Here is a 20,341-nt window from a genome sequence, read left to right as displayed (position 1 = left end):
ATCATAAGCTCCAACGATGACCTCCTGGAAATATGTCAAATAAAAAGACAGCTGGGAACGCAGATAGAGCAGACCTGATCATTCTTTTAATGGAAGGGGTATGTGTTGTTGCACCTTACAAGCCTGTGAACCCAGAGAGATTTCAAGTTGAATATTCAATTGGTTTTCTTTGAGATCATAGTCTCCCTGAATAAAACCACGGGTATGACAACTATGCCAACGCCAATAAACCTGGATGATGCGGACAGCATTTAGCAATCGACAGTATCGTGTGCGGATGCGCCACATTCGGACCCACGCCTGCAGCGTGACGACTGCCCACTCTTTCCGCGCATAGAAATCCAGCGCATTACGCCGCCTATTTTCCATGAGCTTCACCCGTATCTGCCTCCACCATAACTGGATGGTCCACGCCCTGAGGGAAGCATGCAGCAGTGTGCGTCTCACCAACGTGCCTCGCCACCAGGCCTGGATGAACACAGCAGCAGTATCCTCTATGCTTATGATGACCTTCTCATCCGCGGTGTCGTCGTCGGAGCCTGGCAAGAGAACGCAGAGAATGTTTAGGACACTTAGGGAAACTCAGCGTGTGCCAGGAGCACGCATGTGTATCAACAATGGCCACTTCCTTAAGATTTCAGGAGCACTGGGCATGGCCACAGCTAGACCCAAGAGACCAGGTAGGTGTCCTGTTTCTGCTAGTTTCTGGCTGATGGACATGGAAGCATCACATTGACCTCTGAGTCTAAATGTCACTGTTTGTAAAATTGGGGTATGCCTGCTCTAGCTATTTCACCCAGTTTTCCTCATTTAGTTGGCCAGTCTAGAGCAAGAATATCATGATTTAGAGGTAAAAGAGCTTCGTTTCATCTGGACAGGACAGCTTATCTGGAATCCATGACCTTCTTTTCAGATCCTTCCCACCTGCCTTTGCTTGCCCTGCACCCTGCCTCTGACACCCACGATGGTCTCCAACAATGATATTTTAATAGAGGGAATAGGATAGACTCCCTCACTGTAGCTAGACCCCCAGAGTTCTGGCCTATCCGCAGGTTAGCCGTTGAGCTGTTTAACCACAAACTGTTGTGTCCCCTCTGCCTCACCAAAGTAGTCAAAGATTCCTCCACCTCACCATGTTATTGACAGGTTCAACATGTGTTAGCATATACATGGGTGCAAACAAACATTCATCCACACTAACACACACATTTTAAAACCTGGCTTCCCACACCTTGGCCCTTGCATTCCTAAACATAGCCCCATGACAGCTCCCAATTCTATGTGGCCTGGGTTTACACTTCTTGCCACCACTCCCTGCTTCTTATCTCAGCCAGACCCAACTCTCTCTGCTTAAGGGTGAAATGGAGAAAAGAATAAGAGGAGGAGAAGACAATCTCTGTTCATCCCAGCTCTGTGTACAGCAGCCATTTACCCTAGTTTACCTGGGATGGCCTGGGTTTATGCCTGGTGTCTTGGCATAATGATGGCAAGTGTCCCTCTCAGTGAAACATCTCTTTGGACAATAAATAACATTGCCATGGTCTTTGAGTCATGCCACTGGACTTTGAAGGTCAGAGATGTCCACAGCAAAACCTAGACCTAGCTACCTTAGGAGTTGGGGACCAAGGGAGGTAGTGAACATGGTATAGAGGCGGCGGGGTAGTGGGTGAGGAGACTGCGTGTGGAATTGGTTCCCACTTCTCTCCTCTGCTTCCTCAAGTTCTGTTCTATCAATGTGATTTCATCATCATCATCTTCGATGATAATTTAAAATGGGTTGCTGTCTTTCTACACTGGAGTTCAGTGGGGAAACACAGGATAAGGTAAAAGGTGCTCTCCTATCACCAGGTGCCAAATCAACCACAACCCCAACTTCCGTGCCTTTCCCAGGACTCCAGACACGAAGAGGGATACCCTCTCAAATAAACTACAGGAAACTTACCCTGCCCTCTCAGAAAGTTTGGATGGATCCATCTGTTAAAGATCAATGAATGGTTAGCAATGATGGTGGAATGTGATGGACATCATTATCCAAAGTACATGTATGAAGACATGAATTGATGTGAACATACTTTATGTACAGAGATATGAAAAATTGTGTTCTATATGTGTAATAAGAATTGTGATACACTCTGTCATGAATTTAAAAAATAAAAGCAATTTAAAAAATAAAAGTATTATATGATAAGCCCAGCCTAATTCCCTCTTAAGATTGGGAGCCAACACAACAAAGGCATGAAAAGCTAATTTCACCTTTACTATAAATTACTGTGATTTTTAAACTTGCTTGGAATGCCTGCCTGTGCCTTGAACTCACCCATAACTGGCTTTCCTGGACCAGATAACAACTCTCTCTGAAATTTAGTGATGCCTCATAAACCTTGGCCTTCCCTGGCCAGATAACAACCCTCTCTGAGGCTCTAATGACCTTTATAAATACAACCTTCATAAATTCTGATGTTGGGGCCAGCAAAAATATGAACTAGCCTTTGTGTTATGCTCATCAGATTTTTTTTATCTGTAAGTTCTCAAACCCCCCTTTGTGTAACTTTCTGGGCTATAAAGCTGCACTCCTGGAGAGCTGTGGGGCTGCTTTTGTTCCCACGGTTTTTGTTGAGAGAGGTAGCCCTGCCGGTTGAAATTATAAGCTTGCTTTAATTTTATTTCAATTGGAGTCCGGTGGTCTTTTCTTTGCATGGTTGGTCTAACATTATAAAAAAAAAAAAATCAATGAATGTGCTGGGTGCGATGTTGCATACCTATAATCCCAGTGGCTCAGGAGGCTGAGGCAGGAGGATCATGAGTTCAATTCCAGCCTCAGCAAAAGCAAGGCGCTAAGCAACTCAGTGAGATCCTACCTCTAAATAAAATACAAAATGGGGCACTGTGGTTCAGTGGTTGAGTGGCCCTGAGTTCAATCCTCAGTACTCCCCCGGCCCCACCAAAAAAAACAATTAATGTCCCTAACCAGGGGATGGATGGTCAAACCCCCACAGGTCTGTACTCTACTAAATTACCCATAGTTGTGGGCTAGATGGTTCCATCACCCTCCGGTCTACCCTCCAGCCAAAGCTCCAGTGAAAGAGTGGGGGTGGGGGGAGTAGAGAAAAGGCTGTGTTTATGGTGATGTCATAAGAGCACCTATGACGCAGGCACCAGCATGGCTTCCAACAGTTGAGCCATTCTAAGGGAAGCCTAGAAGACCTGTCCTTTTCTGCCAAATATCTACAAAAATAACACCCCAAGCCAAATATCTACAAAAATAACACTCCAAGATGGAGCCGCACTTGCCTATAATCCCATCAACTTGGGAGTGTGAGGCAGTGGAATGGCAAGTTTGAGGCCAGCTCAGGCAACATAATAATACCCTGTCTTAAAATAAAATTTGAAAAAGGCTGGGGATGTCACAAGGTCCTGGGGTTCAATTCCCAGTATCTCAAAAATTAAAAATAAAAACACTCCAAATACTGATTGACACAAAAGCATAGATGATATTCATTATCACCTGGCTGATGTTCATTAAGTGGGTCTCAGTTGATTGAAACAGTGGTATACTAAATAACAATTAGAATGTGTTTGTTCTCTAGATAGCAATATAGAAGGGTGCACACAAGACCTAGTAATTAGTAAATCAAGATGAAGAAAAAGATGATTACCAAGAAGAGTGAAGCAGGTGGCATCAATATGCCAGACCTTAAACCTACTACAGAGCTATAGTAACAAAAACAGCATGGTATTGGCACCAAAATAGACATGTAAACCAATGGTACAGAATATAGGACACATAGAAAAACCCACATAAGTTCAGTTATCTTATATTAGACAAAGGCACCAAAACATATATATTGGAGAAAAGATAGTCTCTTCAACAAATGGTGCTGGGAAAACTAGAAATCCATATGCAGCAAAATAAAATTAAGCCCCTATCTCTCACCATTCACAAAACTCAACACAAAGTGAATCAGGACCTAGGAATTAAAACAGAGACACTGTGCCTATTAGAATAAAAAGTAGACCCAAATCTCTAACATGTCAGATTAGGCCCTGACTTCCTTAATAAAACTCCTATAGCACAAGAATTAAAATCAAGAATCAATAAATGGGATGGATTCAAACTAAAAAGTTTCTTCTCAGCAAAAGAAACAATCTGTGAGGTGAATAGAGAGCCTACATTTTGGAAGCAAATTTTTACCACACACACATCAGATAGAGCACTAATCTCTAGGGTATATAAAGAACTCAAAAATCTTAACACTGAAAAAAACAAATAACCCAATCAGTAAATTGGCCAAGGACCTGAACAGACACTTCTCAGAAGAGGATATACAATCAATAAATAAATATATGAAAAATATTCAACATCTCTAGCAATTAGAGAAATGCAAATCAAAATTACTCTAAGATTTCATCTTACTCCAGTCAGAATGGCAGCTATTATGAAGACAAACAACAATAAGTGTTGGTAAGGATGTGGGGAAAAGGCACACTCATATGTTGCTGTTGGGACTGCAAATTGGTGCAACCAATATGAAAAGCAGTATGGAGATTCCTTGGAAAGCTGGGAGTGGAACCACCATTTGACCCAGCTATCCCACTCCTTGGTTTATACCCAAAGGACTTAAAAATAGCACACTACAGGGACATAGCCACATTGATGCACAATTCACAATAGCTAAACTGTGGATCCAACCGAGATGCCCTTCAGTAGATGAATGGATAAAGAAAATGTGATATATATACACAATAGAATATTATTCAGCCTTAAAAGAGAATAAAATCATGGCATTTGCAGGTAAATGGATGGAGTTGGAGAATATAATGCTAAGTCAAGTAAGCTAATCCCAAAAAACCAAATGCCGAAAGTCTTCTCTGATATAAGGATGCTGATTCATAATGGGGATGGCGGGCGGGAAGCATGGGAGGAATAGACAAACTTTAGATAGGGCAAAAGGGAGGCTGGGGAGGTGAGGGATCATGGGGCAGGAAAGACAGTGGAATGAGATGGACATCATTACCCTAACTACATGTATGAAAACACGAATGGTATGACTCTACTTTGTGTGCAGAGACATGAAAAATTGTGCTTTATTTGTGTAATATGAATTGAATTGCATTCTGCTGTCATATATAACAAATTAGAATTTAAAAATTTTTAATTAAAAAAAAAAAGAAAAAGATGACCCAAATATAAGCACTTATTTATATACAAATGGGTTCAAGTGCTTCTCTGTCTTTCTCTGTCTTGGAGGGCATCAAGGTCACAATTGGATGGATGACCGGTAGCTCAACAGACCCACCTCTACCCAACCTCTAAAGACCCACCTGGACATTATTTCCCCTCAAAATCACAGTCCAAGGGGTCACTGAGACATGCATTTGGAATTTACAGGGTGCATAAGGGAAAAGCCTGTGTGGATCTATAAGGAGAAAGCAGGGAAGGAAAGGAGGCCATTTGAGGCTGGGGAGTGTTGGTGTGAAGTTAGTGGGGTGAGTGGGTGAGGAAGACAGAGGATGGGGGAAATAGTGGGGACAAAATGTGTGGGACAGGGAAGTTTCTGGAAGCATACATTTGAAGATGACAGTGTTGGCTAGACCCTGTGAGACCTGCATAAGTTTAGAGCCTTCATCTGTCGGCTTCAGAGGCAAGGCCCTCATCACCAGACTCCACTGTTCATGGGAATAACAATGGAGTGACATTAGTCCCACTTTACAGCTGAGGAAAAAAGAGAGAAAGAGACTAGGGTTCCACAATCCCCCCAAAAAACTTTCACTGCCCCCACCCCTATACTTTTCACTACCTCCCATAGTGAAAAGTATAGTGCCAAGTTGGGGAGTACACCTTTGTGTTAGGCCTTCAGGGGACATTCCAGATCCAAACTGTAGTGGTCACATTCTTAGGTACTGGGAATTCGGACTTCAACATATCTTTTTGTGGGGACATAAGTCAACCCTCACTAATCACAAGCCAGTCACTGGCTGCAGTATTCCCCTGAGGAGAAGACACAACTGATCAACTCTTTTCCCTGTGGCCAAAGGCAATTCTCAGGAAGAGAGAGCAGTGACCCAAGAGCAGCCAGTATTCCCAACACTTGTGGGATGCATCACCCACTATTCAGCAAGGATCCACTACATCCACATATCTTCTGTGACCCATCCCTTGATGCCACTCAGATCTACCTGCTTCCTGTAGTAAGTTTTCACCACTTCAAAATAGCTTCTTCAAGATTCCAGAGAGACATCTTATCTCAGAGAGATACACTGAAGTCTCCACTACTACATTGACCTTGGGGCCATTACTCACACTCCTTTCTCCCCCCACCCCCATCATCTACCACCCTTTCTAGATTTCCTTCATCTTTGACTAGCATCTCTGCCAGAGAGAGGGCATTAAAGCTATGATTATGACCTCTTCACATCAGCCTCCTTTTGCCAAGAAATGTGCTAGTACTAAAAGGAGTCACCATATTAGCAAGAATAATAACCCTGATTATTAGGATGGGGTGGGCTATACTATGGGGGCAGATAATACCCTTTGAGTGAGTCACTGGACGATCTCTTGGTGCCTTACCCTCAATTATAATGTTAGATGAACCCATATGGTAGTCATGGTCTAAGAAGCGCAACCAGGGAATGAGATTCCCCAGGGATAAGGGTCTAGATCATCATACCCCACTGTATATCTGAAATAATTCCCCATTCATGGGGTGTGTGAGAGAGATACTTTCGGATATGTTGCAAAGTTGGATCTGATGATAATTGGTTGTTCGTTTTGTTTTGTTTTGTTTGCTTCTACGTTCATGAGGCACACTGGTCCATAATTTTCTATTGTAACACTATATTCATCTGGTCTTGGTATCAGATATGCCACCATGCTCAGCTTAAATTCAGTTTTTTTAATGGCTGTAGTATAACTCAGGTTATTTGTTTCATCTTGGACAAGTGTTTGGTAGTTTTTGGTTTTCGAGGAATTGATGCATTTCATCAAATCAATGGCTGTATGGTTGTTCATCATATTCCCTTACTAAGCTTAGCAGGTACCATACGAAGCTATGAGGATGAAATGACCCAGCAGAATTGCTCCAACCAGAGTTCAATTCCCAGGTCTCTGTTCACCTGGATCAATCACTGTAATTGGCATATGGAAGGGCTTTGACCTCAGACAAGGCAGGCTCTCTGCCACCCAAGTGACCTCTGAAGGAGCTGACAGTTACGGACCAAACTGTGAATTAATAAAGAAGTCTCTAAATTAATAAAAATGCCTTCTACTCTGCTTTTGTGCTTGAATGGCATTTGAGATAGCATATCACTCGATGTTTAAATATATTTTCTCTCAGAGCATGAGGGTGTTGCTTCACTCTCTCCTTGGATCCCATGTTGCTGCTGAGAGCAGACATCAATCTGAAACTTATTCCCTACTTGGTAATTTGTTGCTTTCTCCTCCTCTTTAACTTTTGGAGTGTTTTATATTCCTCAGTAATGACACTGTGCTGCAACCCCTGTGGCTCTCCATCTGTTTTCTTTCACCTTTTGAGGGCAAGTGAGTTCCTATAAGCTCTGGGAGTCATTCACGCTGTAATGTTGCTGCCATTCATTTCTGTACTTTCTTTCTCAGGGACACACAATCAACCATGACAGAAACTTCTGGATCACTGCTTATTTTCTCTAACCTTTTCATTTCTTTGCCCTGTTGTGCTGCAATCCAGGATTATTCTTCATGTCAAACATTGCACTCACTAATCTGCACTTTAGATGTCCTTTTTGCTACTCATCCCATCTGTTAATTTTGACAAACATTTTTCCTAAGGTCCACAAATAATGGTTTGCTTTTTTCATACTTAAGATGTTTTCCTCTGTCCACTGAGCATATTAAATTCACTCTTTAAACCTTTCTTAAGTCTTTCCCTTGGCCATTGTGTTTCTGCTTATGGGGTTGAGGGATGGTTTTTTTCATGCTGTTGCTTTCCAAAGTTTGATGGTTCTTGTTTGGAAGTCCCTCTTTGTATTTTGACTTCCCCATAGCTGGTTGATAACTGCCATGTCCCTGACTCTGAGGATTACAAGGGAGGTTTGGGGCAGGCTCACGGTGATATATCAGTCTCCTGGGTAAGGTTACCACATGACACAAGGCCCTGCCACTCCTCCTCAGCACACTCGCAAGAGAGGGCCACCTGGACACAAGCCCTCTCTTGCCAGCTGCCTGGTGTCCTGGAGAGTTGGTTAGTACATTGCAACCAGCCCCTGCAGCAACCAAAGCCAGCTGCTTGGACAGCCTATGTAGCCCACTCTTTCCTTTTTGCCCAAGACCTTTTTTAGAACTTACTTTCTTCCAGTCTTTTCACATATGTCTTCTTTTAGAGATTTCACATAATTTCTATCTACTGATTATCCCCTTCCTATTTAGGTACAATTAGAGATTTTGGAATTAATATATTATTTTTCTGTTGTTCCTATGAATTCATAGAAGGAAAGGAAGTCCTGAACCTGTGCTTAAACATTTGGATCCATTTTCTCTTGGATGTTTTTTGAGTTTTCTGTGTGGTTATGTTTCCTTCAGGTTTGGGATGAAAAACCTAAACAAATTTTAGCCAGTGACTGAGCATTTTCTTCTGCAGATGTTTTGTCTCTGATTTTTTTTCTCAGTTGTCAATGGACCTTTATTTCATTTAGTTATATGTGGAGCTGAGAATCGAACCCAGTGCCTCACACATGCTAGGCAAGCACTATACCACTGAGCCACAACCCCAGCCCTGTCTCTGCTTTTTAATTAGAATTTTTGTTTTCTCTTGTCCTGTCTCGTCTCGTCTCTTCTCTTCTCTTCTCTCTCTCTCTCTCTGTTTCTTTTTTCCTTTGCCTTCCTGAACAATTCAGTCTAAAAGTCTTAAGGTTGCAGAGTGCAATGTAAATGTACCTGGAGAGGAGAGAACAGCCATGGCACAGAGCCAGTGAGGATGCCAAGAAAGGTGCCCAAGGCATTGGTGTGAGAGGGAGAGAACCAGGCAGAAAGAGGAGTCCACACAGGGGTCCGAGGTCATATCAATAATGTGTATCATATCCCATAGGATGAGGAAGGCAGCCTTGTCTCATAGTTAAGTCAGAACTTGAGCACTATACAGAGAATTGATACATAGAGGGTGTCCTGACATTTCCTGTCAGCTTTAGTTGGGCGAGAGGGGCATTTCCACAGAGTAGCAGAACAATGAGGGGACAGAACCGCATGAAGAGAACAATCATCCACTGAGGTATCAGAACCCAAGCAAGGTAGAGAAAGTGTTTGTACAGAAAAGAGATCAGCAGAAACCATGGAAAATTAGCTAACTGTAAGGAAGATCAAATAAGAAAATTAAGAGAGGTTCAGTGGCACATGCCTGTAATCCCAGCAATTTGGGAGGTCGAGGTAGGAGGATTGCAAGTATGAGGCCAGCCTGGGCAACTCAGCAAGACCCTATCTCAAAATAAAAAAATAGAAAGGGCTGAGGATGGATGTAACTCTGTGGTAAAGCACCCCTGAGAGTTCAATTCCCAGTATCAAAAAAAAAAAAAAAAGCAAGGAGGGAAGAATATGGAAAGGAGAAAACTAGAATGAACTCAGTGAGTTTAGATTGGGATTGAAGGTCTCAAAGTGAACTCACAGATTCCAACATAGATATAGAAATAAACAGTGATGTGAGTATTGTTTGTGCGTATATGCAAACATATACTCCCCAGCCCTGCCCACTGAGAGGGTCTGGGAGCAGGAGTAGATCACCTGTAAGAGTTTTGTGGATCATTCCAGCCAACCCCAGAATTTGCTTTTTCCATGTCCACCAGCATTTAAAGTCTATGTCTGTTTTGTGGATGATGCTGATTTTTTTTTTTAGCTTTATTGAGTTTTAATTGACATGTTAAAAATATATAAATACAGGGGCTGGGTTGTGACTTGGGGCTGGGTTGTGGCTCAGTGGTAGAGTGCTCGCCTAGCATGTGCAGAGCCCTGGGTTCGATCCTCAGCACCACATAAAAATAAATAAAAATAAAGATATTGTGTCCAACTACAACTAAAAAATAAATTTAAAAAAAAAATATATATATATATATACACACAATCATATTTAAGGTGTACAACTTCATGTTTTAAAGAACAGCAGAACAATGAGGTATCACAGTATTTGACATTTATCCTAAAAGGTGGGGGTCATTAGCTCTGCTTCACAACTCATGAAACTGAGACTTAGAGAAAGGAATCAATTTGTCCATAGCCACATGGCAGTGACAGACAGAGCTAGGGACCTGACCTAGATCAGAGAGTGACAGAAATCCTTCAGAGAGAGAGTGAGAGAGACCCAGGCACTGAGGCAAAAGAACAGAAAACAAAGAGTTAATACCTAAGTACAAGACAGAGAGTTGGAGCCTGAGAGCCCTGGGCATTGTCTCAGAACCTCTGTGAGCTACAAGATCAGGTCACCAGGGAAGAGTCAATAGAGCAGGGCTGGATATAGAGCTCTGAAGGAAAGGACTCTTCTTTGAAGCAAACAACTCAGACCTCAGACTCCTCCCTCTCTGCAGGGACCTGTGAGATAGCAGTATCCAGGCAAGAAGAGGGGCAGACTGGCTTTAACCTCTTAATTGGCCTTTTATTACCAACTAGCCCCATTTCCACTCCCAAGTAGCAGCATGTCACAGGAAGGGACTTTCAGTTCTACCTGGATCATCCTGTACAGAGACAAGACAAAGCTAAGGCTTCCTCAGCTCCAGGGTCTGTGATAGCTTGGGGTGTGACACTCACCTGAGGGTAGGGCTGGCAGTAGAATGCCATCTCCCCCGTCCCTATGCTGTGAGACCTCTCACACTGGCCAGGGGTGGAGGAAAATGAATCCTGGCCTCCATCTGGGCTGAAGGGTAAGGGACACATGATGTTTAAGGTGGGAATGAGAATTTGAGGGGCTGGGGGTATAGCTCAGTTGTTGAAGTGCTTATCTTATATGCACAAGGCTCTAGGTTCAATCCCCAGCACCACCAAAAAACGAGAGAGAGAGAGAGAGAGAGAGAGAGAGAGAGAGAGAGAGAGAGAGAGAATGAATATGAGAATTTGATTGGGCTCTCTAACAGCTTCCTGTTTGGGTCTCAGATTCTTACAAGCTGTCCTCAGGGAAACAACCCCAGTTGTGCAGGGAGACAAGATTATGGGCTTGTGGTGGGTGGGCTCTTCTTAATCATGGTGATAAGGAACAAGCCCTGAGCAACTAGGCCCAGCTGGGTGAAATTCCTGGCAAATGTACTGCCATTGCCATGACCCCCACCCTGAATTTCTACTTTACACAGTTTTGAAGAGAGTGTGCCATTCCCTAGACCAAGCATGAGTGATGCCCCCCTGGGGTTTGTCAGCCTTATCAATCTGTAACCCCTACTTTCCTACCTTTGGCGCCATTGCTAATCAATTATAGTCTGCTCAGTCTAGACAAGGAGCTCAGACCCTTCTCTACACAGAGCTTCAGATAACCCCTCAATTCTTTAGCACTAACATATTTGATGTCAAGTATCTCTCATCATCTACCATGTCCTTCCGCAGTTTGTCAAACAAAGGAAGTATTTGGAAGATCACTTCACTGATTTATTGGGAGGGGAATACACTCTGTCACAACACAGGGCCCTGAGCCCAGCAGGATCTCCAACTCGAGATGCAGCTGGCTGGCTGTGACTCGGTATTGGCCTTTGATGAGACCCTGGGAAGCACAGGTGTGGCACCTCCAGTAGGCCTGGATGATACGAACAGCATTGAGCACCTGGCAGTGGCGCTGACGGATGCGCCACATGCGGGCCCAGGACTGCAGTCTGACTGCTGCCCACTCCTCCCGTGAAAATCTATCAAGTGTCACCCGGCGCCTCTTCTCTGCAAATTTTGCTTGTATCAGCCTCCACCAGCACTGAATGACCCAGGCCCTGAGGGCAGCGTGTAGCAGTGTCCTACGCACCAGTGTGCCCCGCCACCAAGACTGGATCTTTATAACTGCCTTATCTTCTTCGGAGATCTCATCCTGGATCACTAGAGCCTTTCAAGAAAAAAAGAGGAGACATTCAGAGAATGTTCCCCACCCATTTCAGTCTAAGGTGTTCCAGGAAAGATTCTGAGTCCCTAGAAACCCTTCTAAAATTGGCTGGAACAAGAAGAGCAGGTCAGTGACCTGCCTCTGTCACCTTCTGCTTAATGGTTACAATCATATCACCTTGCCCTTTGAGTCCTAGTCTCAGTCTGTAAAATGGGAATACACCTTCCCTGGCAATCAGTTTTCCCATAGATCAGGTTAGCCAGGCTACAGCAAAACTCTATGAGTCAAAAGACTATCATGATCTGCCCGAGCCTACCCACTACCTAACCAAGACCCATATCCCTTTAGACCCTCCCACCAACTGCTGGGGGGAGTGGCATCCTTAAGTCATCCTGCCCTCATTCTTGACTCTACCTCATTTCACAAACTACTCCCTCCCTGTCAAGTCCGGGTATTAGAAGTTTTACCCAGCCACATGTGATGGTGCACACCTGTAATCCCAGCTGCTCAGTAGGTTGAGGCAGGAGGATCATGAGTTCAAAGCCAGCCTCCGAAACTTAGCAAGTCCCTAAGCAATTCAGCAAGACCCTGTCTCTAAATAAAATATAAAATGGGCTAAAATATAAAATGAGTTCTATCCCTGGTACCAAAAAAAAAAAAAGTTTTATCCAACCCAGAAATATCAACCTCTCATCTCTTCCCCCATCTTCACTTCTCTTGACTTTCATAGTTTGAATTAGTTCAACACACACACGCACACACACACACACACACACACACAATTCTAACAAAGCCAAGCTTTTCACATCTTGGTCATTCCATTTCATAAACACAACAGCCCCAGCCCCAGCCCCAGCCCACTATGGTCTGAGAAGTCATACTTAATATTAAGTATGACTTACTTCAGTATCGTCCGTTTTCTGTGTCTCAGCCAAAATATCAGTCTGAAAAGGAAACAGGGGAAAAGGATAAACAAGAATGAGTTTATTCCTCTTGGCTTAGGACCATGCAAAAGACATTAGGCACAAGCATTAGGACCCAAGGATCAGTGACACTTAAGGCAGGGCTCCTCCTACCCTCTACCTCTGATGGGTTCTCTGATAATAAGGGATTTTCATCTTTATCTTCAGGCTGCTCCTCCTCCTCCTGCAATCAGCAGTTAGGAGAAAAGTAAGAGTAAGGCTGTCATCCCTCTCTCTCCATTCAATAGCCCACACATCCCCAGAGTTTCCCAGAGTCTTCAGATGTCAGAGGGTCCCTGCAACCTGAAATATCTATGGGGGCATCCTTAAAAAGCCTAGTGTATCTGGCTTTCTTGTATTCACCATTGATCACACAGGGATTGGGTGTAGATGGTTCAAATCCCCCTCAGGTCTGAATTCCTCTAGCCATGGCATAAGCAGAGAGAGTTGAGGAGGGAGATCTATGATGTCATAAGGGCTGCTATGACTCTACACCAGATGAATCCAACAGTTGAGCCCTCGCCAAGGAAAAGACAAAAGTGCTGCCTTTTTTTTTTTTTTTAACCATAAATGGCCAAAGCCTGGCTTTAAAGCCAAGGCAGCACAAATATTAGCCCATTGATACACAAGCATATAAAGATAGTCAGTTATTGGTAATAACATTTAATTGAAAAACTTAAATATCCACCAATCGGGGGTTACTTTGGTGATTTATAATCTGTTTATATCTTAGAATACTGTATATTAAAAATAATGAGTTGATCTATTATTACTGATGAGGAATTATATCCAAGATATATATATAAGTGAAAAATTAAAGATCACTATGATCCCATTTACATGATTTGAAAATGAATATAAAGGAGAAAGGTACAATACACAAGAGTGTTACCAATGATTACTGTGTTAGTTTTTCATTACTGTGACAAAGTACCTGGAAAAATTAACCTAGAGGAGGAAAGATTTGTTTTGACTCACAGTTTCAGACATTTCAGTTCATGGCTGGCTGGTTCCATTGTTTCTGGGCCGGTGGTGAAGCAGTACAACATGGCAGAAGAGCATGACAAAAACCAATTAACTTATGGCAGCTAGGAAATAGAAAGGGGCCAGGGACAGTATATAGACCCCAAGAACATGTCCCAGGGACCCATTCCCTTTAGCTAGGTCCCACTTCCTATAGTTTCTTCCCCCAGAAAGGAGGAAGAAATGCTACTTCATGAGAATATAAGGAATTTTACCACCAGTTAGGAAGTAGAGGGCCACAGAGACTATAACTTGGTCAGTAACTATAACAATATGAAAACACTGGATGAACTAAAAAAGAAAAATAGCAATTTTCTTTAAGTTGTCAAAGAAAAATAGATACAAAAAGTCTACATAAATTCAATTTCAATCCTTTTCTAGTTCATGACTGTGGTTATTTACCAAAACTCTGGACCCAGGGACAGAGAGCTGTGAGCCTTCCAAATGCAGAGTAATGTTGTGGGGTTTAGAAGAAATCAGTTGAACATTCAATGACTGCTCATGAGCTGCTAGACTAACCAGAATCTGCAACCATCATTTTCTCCTTGGGACTAGTACTCCATCAGCAATAGTACAGGGAACTGGAGACTGATCTGGCAGGCAAAGCAAGATCTCCAGTCTAACAGTGCAGTGATTCCATACTTATGCTGGAACCAAAGGGTCTTGGAACCCTCAAGACACTTGAAACCGAGATGAATGAAAACTAGGTAGTGACAACTCAGTCCCAATCTAACTGAACTCCTGTTTAATGGAAAAATGGCCTAGCTCAGTCTCTAATACATTTATCCAGTGTTTGGCATATATTTTTTAAAAATGAGACACATGAAGAAGCTGGGAAAAGACTGTGACTTGTAACCAAAAGGGAAAAAAATTAATAGAAGCAGACTTACAGATGACTCATATGTTCAAATTAGCAGACAAGGACTTTAAAATATCTAATATGATATAAATATGGATAAAATGGATAAATATTTTAGAGGAAAAGGTGGAAAAAATGAAAGAAAAGATGTAAGATTCTGATGATGCTGTGGTTTGGATATGGTTTGTCCCTTAATACTTGTGCATTAGAAGTTGGCCCCTACAGAGGCAATGGGAGATCTTTAAGAGGTGAGGACTACAGGGAGCTCCTCAGGTCCTTGGGGTCACTGCCCTTGGAAGGGAATGTTGTTTCCTGGACTGAAATTCTCTCAAGAGGAAGTTGTTATAAGAGTGAGGCTGACCCCTGACTTGCTCTTTAACTTCCTGTTCAGTGATATGATCTCCCCCTTTCATACATGTTCCTGCCATCCTCCATGAAATGCTCACCAGAAGTAAGCTGATATCAGCACCGTGCCTCTGAGCCTCCAGACTGAGCTAAATAAATCTCTTTTCTTTAAAAAGTTATTCTGCATCAGCTAATTCATTATAGTAACAAGCTATTACAGGCAAACAAATGGAAACTCTTTTTTAAAATAACAAAAGAACTAAGTAAAAACCCTAAAACTTAAAAATAAAGAATTTAAAGAGAAAAGTGGACAATATAACTAAAAAGATGAAGGATATTGGCAAACAAATGGAAGCTCCAGAAAATGGAACAAAAGAACTACATGGAAATTCTAACATTGAAAAAATATAATGTACAAAATACTGGATTATAAAACCTCAAGGCAAATCAAAAAATTATGCAATCTTGTGCTAGTCAGCTTTCCACTCCCAAGACAAAATACCTGAGAAAATCAACCTAAAAGGAAAGATCTGGCATGCTTCTGGAGAGGTTGGCAGCATGGTGCTGGAGGCCTGCAGGCAGAGCAATTATGTCACACAAATAAATTTACTATTCAGACAAATATGACAACAAGGAGTTCAAGTACTGGCATGTCATGTTGCCCAAGGACAGAGCCAAACTGGTCCCTAAAACCCACTGAATCTGAATGGAAGAATCTTGGTGTCAGGGATGGGTTCATTATATGATCCATGAACCAGAACTTCATATCTTGCTATTTTGGCAGCCACTACCCAAGAAGCCAAAGAAATGAAGCCTCCAGCTTTACATAGCTGCCCTAACTTTCTGATATCTTTCTGATAACATGATCATGTTGCCTTCTTGTTTTCTACTTTTATATTTAAAAGATGCTCAATACACTGTTTGAATGTGCTGATAATGGCTTTGTTTGTGGAATAGAGCCACCACTGCCGGACCAGATGAGTGCTTTGTGGCCCACAGCCTTAGCCACAGTGTGCTTTGTATCCAGCAGAACACACTTGGCAGATGGATGGAACATCTGAGAATCAGACCGTTATAGGGACTGTGTAAACTTGCTGTTTTGTTTTTTCCTGCTGGGTGTTGTATGTATGGTGACCTATGGACTTTTGTTTCATTGTATTGGAAACTTTCCATTTTAATTGATAAATCTGTTCCACATTAAAAGCCTTGATTAAAGTGGAAGTTTTTATAATCTAAAATAAACTAATAGATAAATAAATAGATGAAAAGATTTATTATGGCTCATAGTGGCAGAGGTTTTAGTCCATGATCAAATGGCTCTATTGCTTCTGAGTGTGAAAAGCAGAACATCATGGCTGGGAGCATGTGGTGCAGCAAAGCAGATTACCTTGTGGTAGTCAGGAAGCAAAAATAAAGTGAGAAAAGGGCTGGGGATATAGCTCAGTTCAAGCATTCACAAGGTCAGATTTGATTTGACCTCATGATTCAAACACCTCCTAAAGACCTTAACTCTGCATTGGAATCCAAGGTCTAAACCCATGAATGTAATAATCACATATAGGCACAACATAGTCAAATTGATGAAAACCAAGGATTAAAAGAAAATTGTAAACTCAAAAGCAGAGAAAAAGGCCACATTACATTTAAGGAATAATAATAAAAATGATAGATGACTTGTCATCAGAAACAAATGGAAGCAAAAGAAAATGGAATGATATTGTAAAGTGCTAAAGAAGAAGAAAGAAAATAAAAGCCAATCTAAAACTTGATACCCAGAGTAAACATCCTTCAAAAATAAAGATGGGAAAATAAAATATAAGAAGATCTGTTCTTATCACTTCTCTTTAACAATATACTAAAAGTACTGACCAGTGTAATCAAGCAAGAGAATGAAATGTAATGTCTTAAAGAAATAAAATTGTGCTGAGCCCCGGGGCACACACCAGCAACTCAAGAGGCTGAGACAGGAGCACTGCAAATCCAAGGCCAGCCTCAGCAACTTAGGAAGGCCCTAAAAAACTTAGTGAGACCCTGTCTCAAAATAAAAAATAAAAAGGGGTGGAAGTAGCTCAGTGGTAGATTACCCCTGGTTCAATTCCCAATGCCAAAAAGAAAGAAGAAAAATTGTACTATTCATATATATCATGGTTATGTGCATAAAAATTTTCAAAGAAGGAGCTGAGGACATAGTGCAGTGTAGAGCACTTGCCTAGCAGGTGCAAGTTTTGCACACTACCAAAAAATCCTAATAAATCTAAAAACAAAAAAGCTACTAGAACTAAAAAGAAAATTTGGCAAATTTGCAAGATGTCCATTGTGATGGTTACATGTATCTGTAGATATTGTAAAAACCATTGAAAGGTACATATTAAATGGGTGAATTGTATCATGTGAATTATATCATAATAAAATTAATTAAGAATAAAAAAGGCCCAGACTGGTGGCACACACCTGCAATCCCAGCTGCTTGGGAGCCTGAGGCAGGAGAATCACAAGTTCAAAGCCAGCCTCAGCAACTTAGCAAGACCCTAAGCAACTTAGCAAGACCTTGTTTCAAAATAAAAAAATAAAAAGGGCTAGGGATGTGGCTCAGTGGTTAAATGCCCCTAGGTCAATACCCAGTATCAAAAAAGAAAAAGAATAAAAGGCATCATTTTTTTTTAAGATACAAAGGAAATATACAAAATTCAACTGTATTTCTATACATCAATGAACTGTTGGGAAATTCTTGATATAGTAGTAAAAAGGTGAGGGAGTTACATTATCTCATTTTAAGACTCATTATAAAGTGACAGTACGGGCTGGGAATGTGGCTCAAGTGGTAGCGCGATCGCCTAACATGCATGAGGCACTGGGTTCGATTCTCAGCCCCACATAAAAATAAAGATATTGTGTCCATCTAAAACTAAAAAATAAATAAATAAATAAAGTGACAGTAACCAAAACAATGTGCTGTAAGAATAAATAAACAGATCAATGAAACAGAATAGAGAAGCAGAAATACACTCACATTTATATGGTCTATTGATTTTTTTTTAAAGCGTACCAGGATAATTCAATGTAGAAAGAAAATGCAGTTTTTGATCTTAAAAAAATTTTGACCCTTATTGAACACCATAGACCAAAAAAAACATTAATTCAAGATGGATCATGGACCTAAACAAAAAATAAAACCATAAAACTTCTAGAAGAAATTCTATGAGAATTATTCTGTGTCCCTGAAGTTGATGAAAATTCCTTAATCAAGACACAGAATGCTAATTATTTTTTTTAAAAAAAACTAATTATAAAATATTGATCAATTGGACATTGTCCAAATTAAAACCTTTTGTTCATCAAAAAAATCACTTAAACTACAGGTTGGGGAAAAAATATTTACAATCCGTATGTCTGGCTGAAGGGAAAGCGAGGAACAAGAGACAGGTAAGCCAGAAAGGACAAATAAAGGCCATCTCTCTATAGTGGAGAGAGGCAAAACAGGCTTGAGTTCCCAGGCTTTTATAGGGCAGACTCAGGAATCAGAGCTGGGTTGGTATGAAGGATTGGTGAGTCTTTCTCAGAAATGCTGAGAAAGCAAAACTTTTTCCTTAAAATGGCAGCTGTCACTTAAGATGACCGTTCAGATGCTAAGCAAGACCTTATAATGGCAAAGTGCTAAGAGCCACAACCAAGTAATATGATGCATGGCATTTTTGGTCGAAAGGTGACGCCAGCAAGCCATTGAGATGATATGATTATGTTAAGATCTGCATTCATATGGATATTGGACTCCTGCTGTCCACCTCGGCCTGCTATGGGACTCCTGGAGAGTTCCCATTGGTTGGGGAAGTGCGGTAGGAGGGAATTCTGAAGGAGGGACTTCCTGTTGGGGTCCGCGTGGGTCAGTCGGCAATCTTCCCGGGAGCGTAAGGGGCATTGGCAGCAGTTTCAAAAATAAAGTTTGTTCCTGCTTGAGTGGCTCGTGATTTTGTGCCCAGCCAGACTGCGGCAGCAAAGGACTTATATTCAGAATATAAGAACTTCTAAACTCAAAAAGAAAAAGATAAGCAACCAATAAAAGTGGACAAAAGACTTAAACCAATACTTCATAAATGAAAATATCCAAATGGTCATTATACAAATGAAAAGTTGCTCAACATCATTAGTCATTAGGGAAAGATAAGATTTAAACCATTCCACATCCATTATGATGGCTAAAATGACAGGGAAAAAATAGCAAATATTGGCAAAAATGTAGTGCAAATGAAATTCTCAGGTAATTTTTATGGTACTTCCAATATGGAAATTGATTTGGCTATTTCTTTGAAGATTAAACACAAACCTACACCTACATCAGCAATTCAACTCCTAGATATTTATTCAAGAGAAACAAAAACCTCTGTGGGTAATGGCCAGCAATTCTATGGGCTAAGGCAGGAGAATAACAAGTTCAAAGTCAGCTTCAATAATTTAGCAAGACCCTGTCTCAAAATAAAAAATAAAAAGGGACTAGGGGTAGCTCAGTGGTAGACAAACAAACAAACAAAAGAACAGAAAAGAAAGAAAGAGGGAAATGAAACCAAAGATTTGCAAAAAGGTTTGTATAGGACTGCTCTTAGCATTGTATTCATAATAGCCAAAAACTGGAAATAAGTCAAATATCTATAAACAGAAGAATGGACAAATTGTGGTATATTCATAAAATGAAATACTATTGAGCAATGAAAAAAGAAGTAATGATAAGTGACATGGATAAATTTTTTTTTTGAGACAGGGTCTCCCTAAGTTGCTTAGGGCCTTGCTAAATTGCTGAGGCTGACCTTGACTGTGCAATCCTCCTGCCTCAGCCTCCTGAGTTTCTGGGATTATAAGCATGTGCCACCTAACTGGGCTCTCCAAGAAATCTTGATATTAGGGCTGGGGATGTGGCTCAAGTGGTAGTGCGCTCGCCTGGCATGCGTGCGGCCCGGGTTCAATCCTCAGCACCACATACAAACAAAGATGTTGTGTCCGCCGAAAACTAAAAAATAAATAATAAAATTCCCCCCCTCTCTTTTTTAAAAAAAATCTTGATATTAGAAATAGCAAAGATTTCAATGGTTATTATAACCATCATCCATGAGGTAAAGGCGAACTCTTTTTAAATTAAT

General features: G+C 41.3%; 2 protein-coding genes and 1 pseudogene across 3 annotated transcripts; 1 reads left to right on the top strand and 2 right to left on the bottom strand.

Annotated features, from left to right (window-relative positions):
- Positions 1-78: 78 nt before the first annotated feature.
- Positions 79-11,404, bottom strand: LOC107143168 (IQ domain-containing protein F5-like). The gene is made up of 4 exons (XM_048794053.1): positions 11,385-11,404; positions 10,763-10,868; positions 5,568-5,667; positions 79-539 (listed from the first exon to the last, which is right to left on the bottom strand). The coding sequence occupies exons 1-4, from the start codon at positions 11,402-11,404 to the stop codon at positions 79-81; spliced, it is 687 nt and encodes a 228-aa protein (XP_048650010.1).
- Positions 11,405-11,565: 161 nt separating this feature from the next.
- Positions 11,566-17,625, bottom strand: Iqcf1 (IQ motif containing F1). Of its 2 annotated transcripts, none has more exons than XM_048794212.1 (4): positions 13,964-17,625; positions 13,101-13,169; positions 12,926-12,967; positions 11,566-12,026 (listed from the first exon to the last, which is right to left on the bottom strand). In XM_048794212.1, the coding sequence occupies exons 1-4, from the start codon at positions 13,973-13,975 to the stop codon at positions 11,580-11,582; spliced, it is 570 nt and encodes a 189-aa protein (XP_048650169.1). In that variant the 5' UTR covers positions 13,976-17,625; the 3' UTR covers positions 11,566-11,579. The 2 variants fall into 2 exon arrangements, with proteins under 2 accessions (XP_048650169.1, XP_015342253.1); XM_015486767.2 differs by having other exon boundaries at positions 13,107-13,169.
- Positions 15,802-16,023, top strand: LOC125613575 (annotated as a pseudogene).
- Positions 17,626-20,341: the final 2,716 nt, after the last annotated feature.

This window comes from Marmota marmota, unplaced genomic scaffold, assembly GCF_001458135.2.
Source record: "Marmota marmota marmota unplaced genomic scaffold, marMar, whole genome shotgun sequence".
Classification (NCBI taxonomy): domain Eukaryota; kingdom Metazoa; phylum Chordata; class Mammalia; order Rodentia; family Sciuridae; genus Marmota; species Marmota marmota.
This window is presented reverse-complemented; position numbering and strand designations above follow the sequence as displayed.